We start from the raw sequence: 14,569 nt of genomic DNA on the forward strand, positions 1-14,569 counted from the left end.
ATTTGCAATAAGTAGTGCATGTGGAAGGAGCCTTCATTGGACTCATATAAAAGCCGAGCAAAAAAGAAAAAAGGGGGCTCTGGGTGGAAAGTTTTCAACCAGATTAGCAAAATGTTGAGCTGCTCCTTTACTTCTTTATTCCTGCATAGCATACTAGTAATGAAAATTTAGAATTCATCTTCTAGTTCCAGATCTAAACAGATAATTTAATAGCATGCAAATAGCCTATAGAACAATTCAAGAAAAAGTTGATTTCCCTATCTTGGGACAAATATCAAAATCACTGAGTAATTAAAAAAAAGAGAGAGATGAGGCTAATGAAAAGTCTCTGCAACTTGAGGCAGTGAAAGAACATATGAAAAAATATATTCAAGAAAAAGTGGAGTTTCAAAGAAAAACAAAATAAACATGGCAATCATGAAAGAAAAACTGAAAGGAAACCAAAATGTAAAACATTATGGATGAAACAAACAAAAAAAAACATTATGGATGAAACAGAGCTCTAACTACATATACAAAAGAGTAGAACTTTATAGAATACGAAGTGCAACTTTATGCCACTGTCAGTCCAGTAAAAAGGATGACTTCCAGATATGTATCACCAAAATTTACTCAGAGATGGAAACTTAGAGGGCAACAACTGAAAAAATAAAAATGCTGCTAAAGATTTATGCCTCTCAGGGTGGGAACAAAAAAAATTTGTCCCTCTCAATTCCCTCATCCCCCAAAACAGATCGGGCAGAGTTATTTTTACTGTTCAAAGAATCATTCTCATATTATTCAAGTTCTTCCAGAGTAATTAAAGAAAAACATTTTGCAAAGCAGACAAAAACTTAATAGTAAATTCAATTTAGTTCTGTACTTGAAAAAATCATCAGGAACAAATGGGTTTTACCCCAAGAGCACAAGGAAACTGCAATTATTTAGAAACTTACTCTCCCCAAAATTACAAAAATAAAGGACATTGTCTATAAAATTATACAAGTGGGTTTTTTTAAAAAAATCATGTAGAACTTAAAAGCCATCATAATAAAAACTAGGTAGCACAGTATGTGCCAAGCACTGTTTTAAGTGCCAACACTGTTTTAAGTGCCTTACCCTTACAAACTAATTTTACCCTCACAGTCCTGAGGTAGCTCCATTTTATACAAGGGAGAGCTAAACACAAGGAAACTAAATGACTTATTGAGGATCACCTACCTAAGAAAGGGGAAGAGTCAGGATTTGAACCTAGAATACCTGGCACAAAAATCTATGCTTGTGGGACTTACCTGGTGGTCCACTGGTTAAGCTTCAGTGCTTCAAATGCAGGGGACACATGTTCGGTCCCTGGCTGTGGAACTAAGGTCCCACATCTTGTGCTGTGGCCAAAAAAAAACCATCTATGCACTTAACTACTACATTATACCACTGCTACTAAAAATAAGAATAGAAGGAAACTTCCTAAACCCAACAGAAAATTTATCAGAAAACAACGAAGTAGCAGTAATGAGACTTCCAGAGGTATATGCAGAAATCAATAAGGGCTTTGTATGTGATATTCTATGAAGATATAAGATCTATATTTAGAAGCTTCTAGTCTGGTGGGTGGCCAGGGGGAGGGGAGATTGTGCCCAATTTAAGAATGGTTCAGTTAGAAAGCTGAGTTTTAAAAAGGTATTTATTATACTACCACCATATGAAAATCATTACCTATGTACTTAAAGAAATACTATATCCAACCTCAAAGAGTCTATAATATGTTGGCAAAAACGTACACACATATACAGTAGGTTGAGAATAATTTACAAGGTCATTTAACAACAGTTGTACATACACCACCAGCTAACTCAAAGTACTGAAGTCCAATGAATAGAAGTTTAACATGAATGGAGAAGTATTTGAAGAAGACAGTCTTTCAAGAAAGACTGGTTCTGGATCTGGCAGGTTCTGTGGGACACAGATTAGGAAAGGAAATGGAAAAAAAAGACTTTCTAGACAGGGAACCTAAGTGGTGAGGGACAATATTAGAGTAGGAGTTTAAAAAGTAGATAAAGAGGTAAAAAATAGTACATAAAGAGGGCCATAGCCAAGAAGTGAATCAGTATCTTGGAGAATGACTTTATGTAAATGGTAAAAGGGAGGAAATGAAACAGAAAAAGGAACTATCTCTGTCCTAGAGAAACACACATTCTGATTAGGGGATGAATAACTAAGAAATGAGATAGATTTTTAAACAGTAGTTGGGAAGGACTGCACTGTTATTCCCTCTCCCACCACTGTGATTGGCAGAGAACCTTTAGGGATGGTCCACTTTGATCAGTGGTTGAAAACAGAGAACAGAGTTAACATACTCCTTATATAGAAACCTTAACCAAAGTTCCTTGCTGTCTTTAGAGAATTATGTCTTAAGAAACAGATCGAGCCAGACCTGAGTGCTTCTCTCCAGTATGAATTCGCTGGTGGTGATTGAAAGTAGAACGCTGACTGAAGGCTTTCCCACACTCAATACATTCATAGGGTTTCTCTCCAGTATGAACTCTCTGGTGTACAATGAGCTGTGAACTGTCACTAAAAGCTTTCTCACAATCTTTGCATTTATAGGGTTTTTCCCCAGTATGGGTTCTCTGATGTACCATAAGACTGGAGCTGTAACTGAAGACCTTTCCACATTCATTACATTCATACGGTTTTTCACCAGTGTGTATTCTCTGATGAATAATAAGGTGTGAATTTTGATTAAAGGATTTTCCACACTCTTTGCATTTATATGGCTTTTCACCAGTGTGAAGTCGCTGATGTCGAATGAGACATTTACTCAGACTGAATGCCTTACCACACTCATTACATTCAAAAGGTTTTTCTCCAGTATGAATTCGCTCATGGTCAGCAAGTTGAGAGTTCTGATTGAAGGCTTTCCCACACTCACTGCATTTGTATGGTTTTTCCCCAGTGTGGAGGCTCTGATGTCGAATAAGACATTTACTCCGACTGAAGGCCTTACCACATTCATTACACTCAAAAGGCTTCTCCCCAGTGTGGATTCTCTGATGGTCAATAAGATTTCTGTTAGAACAGAAAGCTTTCCCACATTCATCACACTTGTAAGGTTTCTTACCAGTATGAAGTACCTGATGGCGGATAAGGCTTTTATTCCGAATGAAGGCCTCCCCACACTCATTGCATTCATATGGCTTCTCCCCACTATGAGTTCTCTGGTGGTCAATGAGTTGGGAACTCTGGGTGAAAGCTTTTGCACATTCATTACATTTATATGGTTTCTCCCCATAATGGAGTCTCTGGTGTTGAATGAGATGGGAGCTGTGGCGATAGGTCTTTCCACAATCACTGCATTCATAAGGTTTTTCCCCTGTATGGATTCTGAGGTGGACAACGAGCTGAGAAGTCTGCCTGAAGGTCTTGCCACACTCAGAACACTCATATGGTTTCTCTCCAGTGTGGATTCTCTGATGCCCAATGAGGTGTGAACTCCAATTAAAAGCTTTATCACATTCATCACAGTGATACAATTTCTGTCCCTTCAGAACTCCCTGATGTTCTGAGAGACTAGAGGACAGATCTAGATGTCCCCCAAGTTCATTATAATCATCATATTGATCCTCTGTGGATTTCTTTTTATCCTCCTGTGTTATTTCTAAGAAATCACTGTCCAGTCTGGTTCCTTCTTCATCTGAGGGTTGAACTTCTAGATTCTCTGAAGCCTCTTTACTGGCAGTCCCAGCTTCTTGTCCTGCAGGAATCACTCCACAGAACACCCCTAAGATCCTGTCAGATGACTTCAATTCTTCAGAAATGTCCTGTTTTGGAGGCAACTGTGAATGCACCATCCTGTTCTCATCTGCTGCCAAGTCAGAAGAAAACAACTGTCATTCATTTCTTGTCCTATTGGGGAAATGGAACTATCAGGAGCCTACGAAGCTAACGAAAAATTCACACTGAGGGTAAGGAATGAGGAGACACATTCAGAACAGGAGAAAAACTGGAAATGGCTCAAATTTTTCTTCATGGACAGAAAAACAAAGAGGGAAAGCCAGTCCATAGAGGAGGGAGGAAGCAGAGCTATCAGAACAGAGGCATGTGGAGCCAGCACAGCCAGGAGGGCAGGCCAATTGAAAGGCAAGAGATCAGACTGTAAAGCACAGTGTCATCTCCCAGAAGTCACTTAGATGTGGTTTCTCCTTAGTAAAACGATGAACTCTCAGGTCTGCTCCAACCATGACACTATATGGCTCCACAGTTCACAGTAAAGATGTTGAGGAGAGTGGTGGTAAATACTTTAAACCAAATATAAGAAATGATGTGGGCAAACATGAGAGTTGAAGAGAAATGTATATTATAAGGGTATGATCAGGAAAAAAGTGTACAAAAAAGGAGTGATTCTTGAGTAACAGGACAGGGACAGGGTGTGGAGAAGCCACAAGTAGAGAAACACTGAGGAAAAGTGTTAAGGGGAGAGCAGAGCTCTAAACCTGGGGACCTAGTCCCTGGAACACTGGACTGGTAGGTGCAGTACTACACAGAAAATTAAGACTGGTATCAATAACTTGAAATATAAATCAAACATGTCTTTGGTATCTTGATAATCAGGAATCATGGGAAAATAAGCAATAAATATTTGCTTTTAAATTTTATAATAGTGGGAGAAGGCAGAGCAATCATAGTTATAGTTTAATACAAAAAATGTTGGTTCCTTTCACTCACATCGACATCAGGGGTATAAATCTTCAAGTACTTTAGTGTGTACAAGTTACAGATGTCTGAATCCTTGACTTCTAAGTCCATTCTCTTCAGAGTAGGCTACTGTCTTAGACCTGTCAACCCCAGAACCTCCCCTGACAACAGCCACTTTCTGGAAGCAGCCGTGCCCCATTATTTCTGAAGGGGAACCTGAGGCAAACATGCCTTGTGCCAAGCAACTCAGCTCATTCGAGGATGGACAACAGGTGACTGGACCAGGACCAAACACCAATCCCAAGTATAGTTTATCTGTAGAGTAGTTACCAGCTCCAGGTAGCCTAGAACAAAGTTCTGCTCAAAGATGATATTTAATTATGAACTGAAAGTAGGAAACGAAGGAAATTAGAAGTAGGAGCTCAAGTTGAAATGATCTATGGAGAAAAAAATCTATCAGGAACCACAGCAACCAGAACATATGAGGAAACAGAAAGGCTAATTAAGGAGCTCAGAGAAAGAAAAAACATTCAGAGTGAAGAAAATGGTTATCAGTGACAATTGGAAACAGATATGTGGGGTGCTGCTATCTGAAAACAATGGCATGAAAATCCTTTCACTTCTGCTGCGAGGCTCCTAGGCTCCTACAAGGCTTTCTTTCCCAAAGTCTGGTCTAGTTGGTCGGTCTGCTCCGGGTTTCCATTCCTTCAGCCTTATTGTAAGTAACTTAGCTCATGACTGACAGTAATTGAGTGGCTCTATATTCTGTCCAACTACAAATTCTAATTAAACCAGCCCAGTTTAATTAATAAGGAAGTAAAGAGAATGTTAACAATAATTATAGTGGGTGTTGATATAGAGAAATTCACTTTATTATTCTCCCCACTTTGTCTCTTTATATTTTCATAATTTAAAAGAATAAGAACCTAGCAAAGAGGGCCGACTCTAAATTACTGGGGAGCAGAGTCATTACCCAAAGGGGCCAGGCTGTGGCAGTTTTCCAGCATGATGTTCTGGTACAGGGCTCTCTGGCTGAGTGCTGCACCTTTCCACTTCTGAGAATAGTTCACAGATAGGAACTCCAACTCTGCAGCCTCCTGGAATGACAAGCTTTTACTGCTCAGGGACATTCCCAGGCTAAGGGGCCAAGTCATCAGGGTTACCAAGAGCACAGAATTGGGTACCTGGTGGCCAAAGGGATGGAGAGACAGAAGGAAGCTAGGAGGACACATTAATAAAAGGACAAGTTCAAGGTAAGATACAGTCCATGAACTCAGTGGACAGGACCAGCTCCAGGGGAAGCAGTTAGGCGGGGAAGCCACAGGAGCAGGCTCAGAATAGGCCAGAGCCCTGGAGATGAGGCCTTGCTACTCCTGGGTCACAGACTTGGAACTCAGGAAGCTCACCTGGGGCCTGACCATCCAAAGCACAGTTGCTACTACTTGGTTTCCTAAGTTCCCCACTTGGGGAAGGGTGGGTACCGGGGAAGCACTCTGAGCTGAAGGAAGAAAGAAATCTCTGAGTGGGACCAGCCCTGCTCTTGTTTCCAATGAGGAGGTCTGTATCCCAGTAAATGGATTCAAGAGAACCCAAGCAGCTCCACATACACTGACCCTCACACCTATTCCATAAAGGTGTTATCCATGTAAACTGTGAACTTTCCCTGGAGATGCAGAAGGTCCCTGGTCAAACAGAGCTGCCAGCTCCTTCCAGTCCTCTCTCTGCCACACTAGGTAGGAAGCTACACTTCTGACTACCTTCTCTCCTCTGTGGCTTCCCCAGCAGCAGCCTGCTTGCCCTCCCCCTACCTCTCTGCCTGTGAGAGGCTGTGGGGCCTCTCTTCATTTGCCCATTCATCAAGGATACTAAAGGCACTTAGGCCCCAGAGTGACCCTCTTCCCTCTGTCAGAGATCTCATGGCTCCCATTCTCTAATGCTGCTCTGAAGTTCTCCATTCTCTGAGACCCCTACCACAAGCCTCCAGCTGCCTATCTGGACATTTCATTTGGGTGTCCCATAAGACCTTAAGTTCACTGTTTAAAATGCATGTTTCCATCTTCCTTTCCTGACTTCCCAAGTTTCCTCAGTGATTCCAAACATCATCTAAAACCTACTAATCCCCCCTCCTCTGCATTGTCTCGTGGATTTTTCCTTCAAATGTGTGTCACATCTATCACTTTTCATTCCACCCAAATCCGCTCAGGCAATTACTTCTGTTTTGTGACACTAGCCTCCTCCTAAGGCTCCCAGCCACTGGGCTTCTCACTCTATCCACAGTGCTCATGTGCTACGTAATCCTTCCAGAATACTGTTTTCTAACACTTCACCTACCCCACAAATCTTCCCGGGTTCCACCCAAAGGCCCTACACAAGCACAGATCAGGCTCCCAGATAAGTCCCTCCTGACCGTACCTCAGTGTGGTCCAAGGGAACTCCCAACTTAGCGAGCCTTTGCTTTACATTCTGTTCTGGCACCGACCACCTCTCTCCCCGCTTCTAATCCCTTCCCCATTTTTCACTGTTCAATCCCTCTGCCACAAAACATCCTCCAGCCACTCTAACCCACAATGATTTTGCTCACTGTTTACAATGCCCACATGGCTCGTCTGTGATGGCCCCAAATGCCTGGGGACTGATATCACTCAGATATATCTTATGAGGTTGCCCCTTCTTGCACTTAGGACTGACCCTCTGGCAACTAGACAACAAGCTCTTTATAAGTATCCATGGTGTAGTACATCTCTCTGGTCCTCAACAGTGTCTTTGCATTAGACATGCTTGATGAAAATGCACTAAATAAATAAATGATTGGAGAATAAGCAAAAGGAACGAAGTCACCAGGGAAGAAAGACACAGGGCAGGGTGATAAGGGGCCAATGGGGTGGGAGATGGGAGATGAGGGAAAGGAAGACTCCAAAGGAGAGCAAGGAAGAATAACTGAAGGCCAGAGCCAGGGAGGTGAGTACCAGAGTGCTCACTGGAGAGGTGGTGGTGTGCCCCGGGATCACGAGGAGGCTCCAGGTGGGCTCCAGGGGCTGAACCCTCACTGTGGGGTGAGGTAGAAGGAGATTCATGTGTTGCACCCAAGGCTGTCTTCTCTTCAGAATGCATCTCCTGTTCCTGCCCTGGAGTGGAAACCTAGAGACAAGGAAATAAAATTGGGTCCAAAACAGCATTCATGAAGGTACAGAACCCAAGACCTCTAGGAAGCACCCCCAAGAGAGGAAGCCAGGAAAAGAAGAGCCAGAGGGTCCCTCTAGCCCTACCAGGTTAGCCAAGTGGGAGAATACTGTCCAAGCAGGATCTACAGCTTGCAGTCCTACTTGCCATCCCTCTGTTGCCCATCTTGGCAGGAGCTTCAAGACCAGATTACAGAACTATTTCCACTCTGGGCTAGTGCTTCAGACACACACGTGCTCGTGAAGAACCACCTAGAAAAAGGAGTCAGGACAGTAACTCTGTACGCTCCCAAGGGCCTTAACCTACAGAACAGATCAATCACGAGTACCAAGGAAGTAAAAAGTGATAGGTGTGTGTACCTGTATGTGCACGAATTATGCTACCAAGGCTGACACCTGGAGCAATATTCCAATACAGCAGCTGACAAACCTTAGCTTTTCCAACTTCTCTCAGCAAAAGTATGTTGTCTTCAGAGAGACCATCCTGGACCATGCTGACAAAGCAAGGATAGTCATTCTCTCTCTCAAACTACCTGATAATATTTTCTGTGGCACATATTAATTTTTAATTACCTTATTTATTACTTTATTGTCTATTTCTCTGCCAGTGAAATATAAGCTTTCTGGGGGTGAGAACTCTGTCTTCATCATGTGTTCCTAGAACAATGCTTAGCCCAATGGTGGCATTATGCTGAAAGCCTTCCTCTCAATATTTTGCCATCGTCCCCTTCTCCTCCCGCCTTCAATCTTTTCCAGCATCAGGGTTTTTTCTAGTGAGTCAGTTCTTCGCATCAAGTGGCCAAAGTATTGGGAGTTTCAGCTTCAGCATCAGTCCTTCCAGTGAATGTTCAGGACTGATTTCCTTTAGGATAGACTGATTGGATCTCCTTGCAGTCCAAGGGACTCTCAAGAGTCTTCTTCAACACCACAATTCAAAAGCATCAATTCTTCAGCACTCAGCTTTCTTTATAGTCCAACTCTCACATCCATACATGCCTACTGGAAAAACCATAGCTTTGACTAGACGGACCTTTGTTGGCAAAGTAATGTCTCTGCTTTTTAATATGCTGTCTAGGGAAAACTCAACGTTAAGAAAACTAAGATCATGGTATCCGGTCCCTTCACTTCATGGCAAATAGATGGGGAAACAATGGAAACAGTGAAAGACTTTATTTTGGGGGGCTCCAAATCACTGCAGATGGTGACTGCAACCATGAAATTAAAAGACACTTGCTCCTTGGAAGGAAAGTTATGACCAACCTAGACAGCACATTAAAAAGCAGAGACATTACTTTGCCAACAAAGGTCTGTCTAGTCAGCTGTGGGTACTGGCAGAAAACAGAACTTAACTGCATTGTGATAACACAACCTTGTAACTCACTGATAATTAAATCCTAATAAAGTTCCTATTCATTCACTAGGACTCACAGGAGTCCTTTTCTTGCAGGCCATGAAAACCCCATTCCAATTTTCATCCCGACAGCATTCCACAGCAACACATTAGGGGGAAGGTAGTGGCTTAGAATATAGGAACTGGAAAATCCTGGTCTCATACACATGGACCAATGGAATGTTTAAAGAGTCAGACACGACTGAGCAATTAACACAAACACACACACTAGCTCTATCATCTTACACACACTAGCTCTGTCAACTTAGATAAGCCAATTAACCTCTCGGTACTTGCATCGCTTGTGAAATGGAGGTGATCACCATTTGGGCTACTATTTGGAAGCTTGCTAGGAACACAAATTAAAACAGATATAAAGCATTTTGTAAACTGCGTGATTCTGCAACCCAGCAGGGATGTCCCTACAACCCTCTCTGGCCCCAGTGTACACACATGCCCATGCTCACTCACTTCTGCTAATCAAAATGACATCCTGTCATCTCCTCCTGGCAAACGTTCATGAAAAAGCCTCTGTGGTTTTTTTTTTTCCATTTAGTCAAAAAAACACTTTCTGAATTCAGGCTAGGTGAGACAGCCCTGTTCTCACGTTGAAAAACTTAAACTGACAACAGCGGCAGAGTAAGAAATGGAGTCCAAATATCTCACTTCTAGGTTAGAGCCCGATGAGTGTTCAGTGGCCCTGTCAACTGTTAGTCATTCTCTTGGGTTTGTGACTCAGTCACCTTTCTTCTGAGGTTCCCTGGATAAAAGACAGTACTTTTTTTAATTAAAAAATTATTATTTATTTATCTGGCTGCATGAGGCATCTTTTAGTCATGACAAGCAAATTCTTAGTTATGGCATGTGGGATCTATTTCCCTGTCCAAGGGTTGAACCTGGGCCCCCTGCACTGGAAGCACGGCATCTAAACCTCTAGATGACCAGGGAAGTCCCAAGTGACAGTTTTAATGGAGGGGACATTCTCTTATGCTTAAGCAAAAGGCAGAAGATAGGGAAATCTTCTTTCTACACTCCTCACTAAATGGCACTCTAAACATTTCCACAGCTACTTGTCCTTGACTATGGTTGGGCCAAGTTGCCCTCTAGACTCTGCTGATAGTTAACTTATTCCTTATTCCTCAGACAGTAAAGAATTCACCTGCAAAGCAGGAGACCTGAGTTCGATCCCTGGGTCGGGAATATCCTCTGGAGGAGAGAATGGAAACCCATTTCAGTATTCTTGCCTGGATAATTCCAAGGACAGAGAAGCCTGGTGGGCTACAGTCCATGGGGACGCAAAGAGATGAACACAACTGAGTGATTTTCACTTACTTGTATACCCAAGGAAATAATGATCGAACAATGGATTTGTTACTGTCAAAGCATTTAGACTTTTGGAAAAAGGTCTAACCCTAGGACTCCAATCAATTGGAACTGATTTCCTAGGCCCAGACGTAATCATTTTTGAAAAAGCACTGAGTAGAATGCTGTACTGGGTACCTGGGAAATTTCACACACTGGTTTTCCCTGGTAAAGCACAAAGGAGGAAATGCGCTAATCCATCCTGCTCAGTTACAAGAGAAGCAACTGAAGACTCATCAGGAAGAACTGATTATCCACAGTGTGATCGTCTTTTGATGTCAATTAGCTCTAATATAGGTGTTACTGTGATGATACTTTATACAAGTGATAAAAACTCATAATCAGTTTAAGTAAAGGAGGTTATCTTAGACAGTCTGGATGGGCTTGATTTAAACAGTAGCAAGGTCCTAAAATCAGAACTGAAAGTTCCATGAAGAAGGAATTCTTTCTGTGGACAGCTGCTTCAACCTGTGAGTGACAGTTCTAGCCTAACTTTCTGACAACCTGCCTTGCAAACTCCTGACTAGACTCACAAGGTCCCATAGTGACATGTCACTTTCTAGCAACAGACATACACTGGGTTGACTAAAAAGTTCATTTGGGTTTTTCCATAACATCTTACGGTAAAAACCAAACAAACTTTTTTGGCCAACCCAATATATAATTTCCTACTGGTTTTGTTTCTCTGGCTGAACTCTGACTGATACACATGGTCACTGAGCTAGTTAGCTCTATGATCCTAGGAGTCAGCGTTCACACTGTTATGACACTGGTGACTTCTCCAAGTTTTCCTTTCATTTGTGTTACCTTGAATTAAAACTTGAAAGAATTCTAGAAACAGGGAAAATCAAAATTAGAATTAAAGAAGCAGAAAGATGCCAGTTGGGTTTGGAAAGCTACAAAGGAAAAAAATGATGCTGAAGCCCAGACCTGTCACATCTCATAAGGAACCAGAAAGGAAAAGAGCCCATTAACTCTGAGAAGTCCAAGGAAGTAATGAGAAACTTCTCAAGTGAGGGATCATGCTATCAGCACATCTTCTGGGCTGCTTCTCCCTGACATGCTTCCCTATTCTAACCAGTGTGCAGATCCTCTGTGTGTCAGGAGCACTGTGTGGTGCTCCAGGCTTAAGCTAGGTTTACAACACAGTATTTCACAAAGCAATTCACAGAACTTGGCTGGGCCCTGCATTTTTAGGACTGGGAGCACAAAACTCCTTGTAAAAAACAAAAGTGGGGGTGGGCACTGGGCTCATGAATCCTAAAGGGAAACCAGTTTAGAGACTATGGAATGGAGAACGCCTATTCCTAGGCTACCCCAAGCAGTAGAAAACAGTTCCAGATGTATGGCAAAACCAATACAATATTGTAAAGTAATTAGCCTCTAATTAAAATAAATAAATTTAAATTACAAAAAAACCAATTCCAGATGCCAACTTAGATTCAGTTGCTCACCTCTCCTGGCCCACTGACGTATCTCTGGAAGTCCTCCACCACAGCCACAGCTTCCTCACCACTCTCAGGGTGATGCATCTGCACCCAGGTCCGGAGTTCCCCAGGCAGGATGCTCAGGAATTGCTCCAGCACCAGCAGCTCCAGGATCTGCTCCTTGGTGTGCACCTCTGGCATCAACCACCAGCGGCACAGCTCCCGGAGCCGGCTCAGTGCCTCCTGTGGCCCAGACATCTCATGATAACATAACTGCCTAAAGTGGAGCCGGAAAATTTCACAGACAGGAGGGTGATTCTTTTGGAGACTGCAGCCATGCCCCCAGGTCGGGCTCCCTGGTTCCTGTTTCACGGTCAGGCAGCTCTCCTGTCTCTGGAGAACAGCACCCCTGGGGAAGAGGCCTGAAGTTCCCCTGCCTTGGGTAGCCATTGTGACACCAAAGAGAGGCTTGTTGCACTTGCAGTTTATGTCCAATTAAAATGATGGTCTGTAATTCAGCTCTCAGAAGCTATTGTCAGAATTGAGGATATAGGATGATGGGAGTGTCACCTACAGAAACATCAAGAGAGAAATCAGATTCCCCAGAGTGTTCAGCCTCAGGCTGATGACAGACCCTCCAGTTAAAAGGCAAACCTTCATGGGGGGGTGGGGGGAAGAGCACAACCAAGGCAGACTCTCTAAGCATCTCTTCAAATGACTTTCTTTTTTAAAGTTTCAGTCGTTTCCATCACCTAACTACAGGATAAAACCTAAATTCAATGCCCAGCATTCACAACCTAGTCTGAGGCCTCTATTCTGGCCACCCACCCTACCACTTTCCCCAGGTACCCAAACTGAAATACTGCAATGATCTCCAAATATGGGATGTGCAGGATAATCCAAAAGGTGTATTTAAAAAATAGTAAGTTGTTATTTAACTATTTAGTAGCTGTGCTACAATGTGCATTGTAGAATAGTACATTTTTTTATTTACAAATAAACCTATGTTGGAAATGCTTGCTCAAAAGTCTTCTACTCTTACGTGACAGAGATAACCATAAAGAAAGGTAGGGACTAAAGCTTTAGAAACAGCCATAAGCCACACATACTGTCTCTTTGGATTTTTCTTCTTCTGAAACTTTTGACAAACACCTATTCATCTAGCATGATCCATATCAAATGCCATTTTCTCCTAAAGGCATTCCTGATTGCCTCATCCAGGAAGGGGAGCTGGGAGCCTACCTCTCTGTACTTCTAACACACTGTATTTTAACTATTTTATCCATAACTCACCACTCACACCCCCTAAACTGTATGCCACAAAAGGAAAGTAACACAATGGAGTCAGAAATATCAGACCCTTTTCCACTCATCCCACTTCCCCTAGCAAGTTTTGCTGATCTCTCCAGGAGTTAAGTGTGATGACTGCCTCAGGGAACCCACAGTACCTTTTTCATTCACACCTCTGCTAGAACACTTTTTACACTGTGTTTATGACTTACACCGCGGCCACCTCCACTTTCTGGGAGGATTCAAAGGGCAGAGCTGGTTCCCTGTCACCTTTGTACATGTGTGTGTACTTGGGATACTGAGGCACATATCTGGGAAACGAATGAATGATACTGAAGTTGGGGGTGGGGCAACTTTTATCAGTTTACATATTATAAAATTCTGAAAATCAGCACCGTGGTGTTAATTAGGGCATCTGTGCTACACTTCCAAAGTCACCATGCATCTTGGTAACTTGAGTAAACTAACTCTCTCCAGGCCTCGACTTCTTTAAGAAAAGACAGACGGAAAAATCTGTGACTCTGCTCTAAGATCCCACACACAAAGAAAGGCCACTTTCCTACTTCCCTTACAGCTCCGAACGTTCAACCTCTTATCTGGACTTTTATGTCTCCTTCATAAAAGTCATACTTCACGTTTTAAATTCCGACTAGGTCTGACCCACTTCCGATGCTTCGTACTGTTGTTTCCCGGCGCAAGGCTGGGAAAACGTCTAACTACATGCGCGTTCAACCAGGCTTATGCTGCGCCGCTCACCTGGCAACGTCTGCCCTGCTCATCGCTGTGCCCGGAGGTGCCGGGCTCTGTGCCAGGCACAGCTGGTCAGATCACTGGGACAAAGAGGCTGCTCTACATCTGGCGCCTTCTGAGCGTCACCGGGACCGCGCGCCGACCACGGGGAGAAGAGTGCGTCGGGCCGCCGTCGCCAACCTGGGCAGTGGGCGGCCGCAGTTCCGGCCGAGCAGTCCCAGCCCAGCGGCCCTGGCCCTAGTAACACTTCCCTCCCCGTCCCAGGCCCGCTCACCGGGGCACCGCCGCGGCGACCCCCGAGCGCCAGACACCGCAGTGGCCAGCAGAAGCGAAAACAATGGCCGAGACGGAAGCAAGAGAAGCCCCACTTCCGCCCCCCTCTCCCCCAAGCGTAGGATCCCGGAAGTCTCGATCCAGAAGGTGGGCACGCGCGCCCCCGCAGCCAGAGAGCTGATTCCACTTTGGTGCAGGAACTACGCACAGCGACGGGGGCGGGGGTG

The 14,569-nt window shown here is 43.6% G+C and overlaps 1 protein-coding gene across 7 annotated transcripts; it reads right to left on the bottom strand.

The window, feature by feature from the left end:
* Positions 1–1,642: 1,642 nt before the first annotated feature.
* Positions 1,643–14,417, bottom strand: ZKSCAN7 (zinc finger with KRAB and SCAN domains 7). 7 transcript variants are annotated; one of them, XM_010842135.1, is made up of 6 exons: positions 14,076–14,409; positions 12,057–12,599; positions 7,638–7,809; positions 6,078–6,169; positions 5,645–5,768; positions 1,643–3,841 (listed from the first exon to the last, which is right to left on the bottom strand). In XM_010842135.1, exons 2-6 carry the CDS (start codon positions 12,477–12,479, stop codon positions 2,388–2,390), a joined length of 2,265 nt encoding a protein of 754 aa, XP_010840437.1. In that variant the 5' UTR covers positions 12,480–12,599; positions 14,076–14,409; the 3' UTR covers positions 1,643–2,387. The 7 variants fall into 7 exon arrangements, with proteins under 7 accessions (XP_010840437.1, XP_010840432.1, XP_010840435.1 ...); XM_010842130.1 differs by lacking the exons at positions 5,645–5,768; positions 6,078–6,169 and having other exon boundaries at positions 14,344–14,417; XM_010842133.1 differs by lacking the exons at positions 5,645–5,768; positions 6,078–6,169 and having other exon boundaries at positions 1,643–3,838; positions 7,650–7,809.
* Between the last annotated feature and the right edge of the window lie 152 nt (positions 14,418–14,569).

Source organism: Bison bison, unplaced genomic scaffold (genome assembly GCF_000754665.1).
Source record: "Bison bison bison isolate TAMUID 2011002044 unplaced genomic scaffold, Bison_UMD1.0 scf7180017864171, whole genome shotgun sequence".
Classification (NCBI taxonomy): Eukaryota; Metazoa; Chordata; class Mammalia; order Artiodactyla; family Bovidae; genus Bison; species Bison bison.

What these genes read in the sequence shown, in the direction of transcription:
- ZKSCAN7 (XM_010842135.1), bottom strand. Translation starts at nt 12,479, where the DNA reads ATGGCTACCCAAGGCAGGGGAACTTCAGGCCTCTTCCCCAGGGGTGCT. An exon ending in CCTCTCCAGTGAGCACTCTG is followed by an intron (nt 6,170 to 7,637) that starts GTACTCACCTCC and finishes TTCTTCCTTCAG; the next exon opens with CTCAGAGTGCTTCCCCGGTA. An exon ending in TTTGGATGGTCAGGCCCCAG is followed by an intron (nt 5,769 to 6,077) that starts GTGAGCTTCCTG and finishes TTGTCATTCCAG; the next exon opens with GAGGCTGCAGAGTTGGAGTT.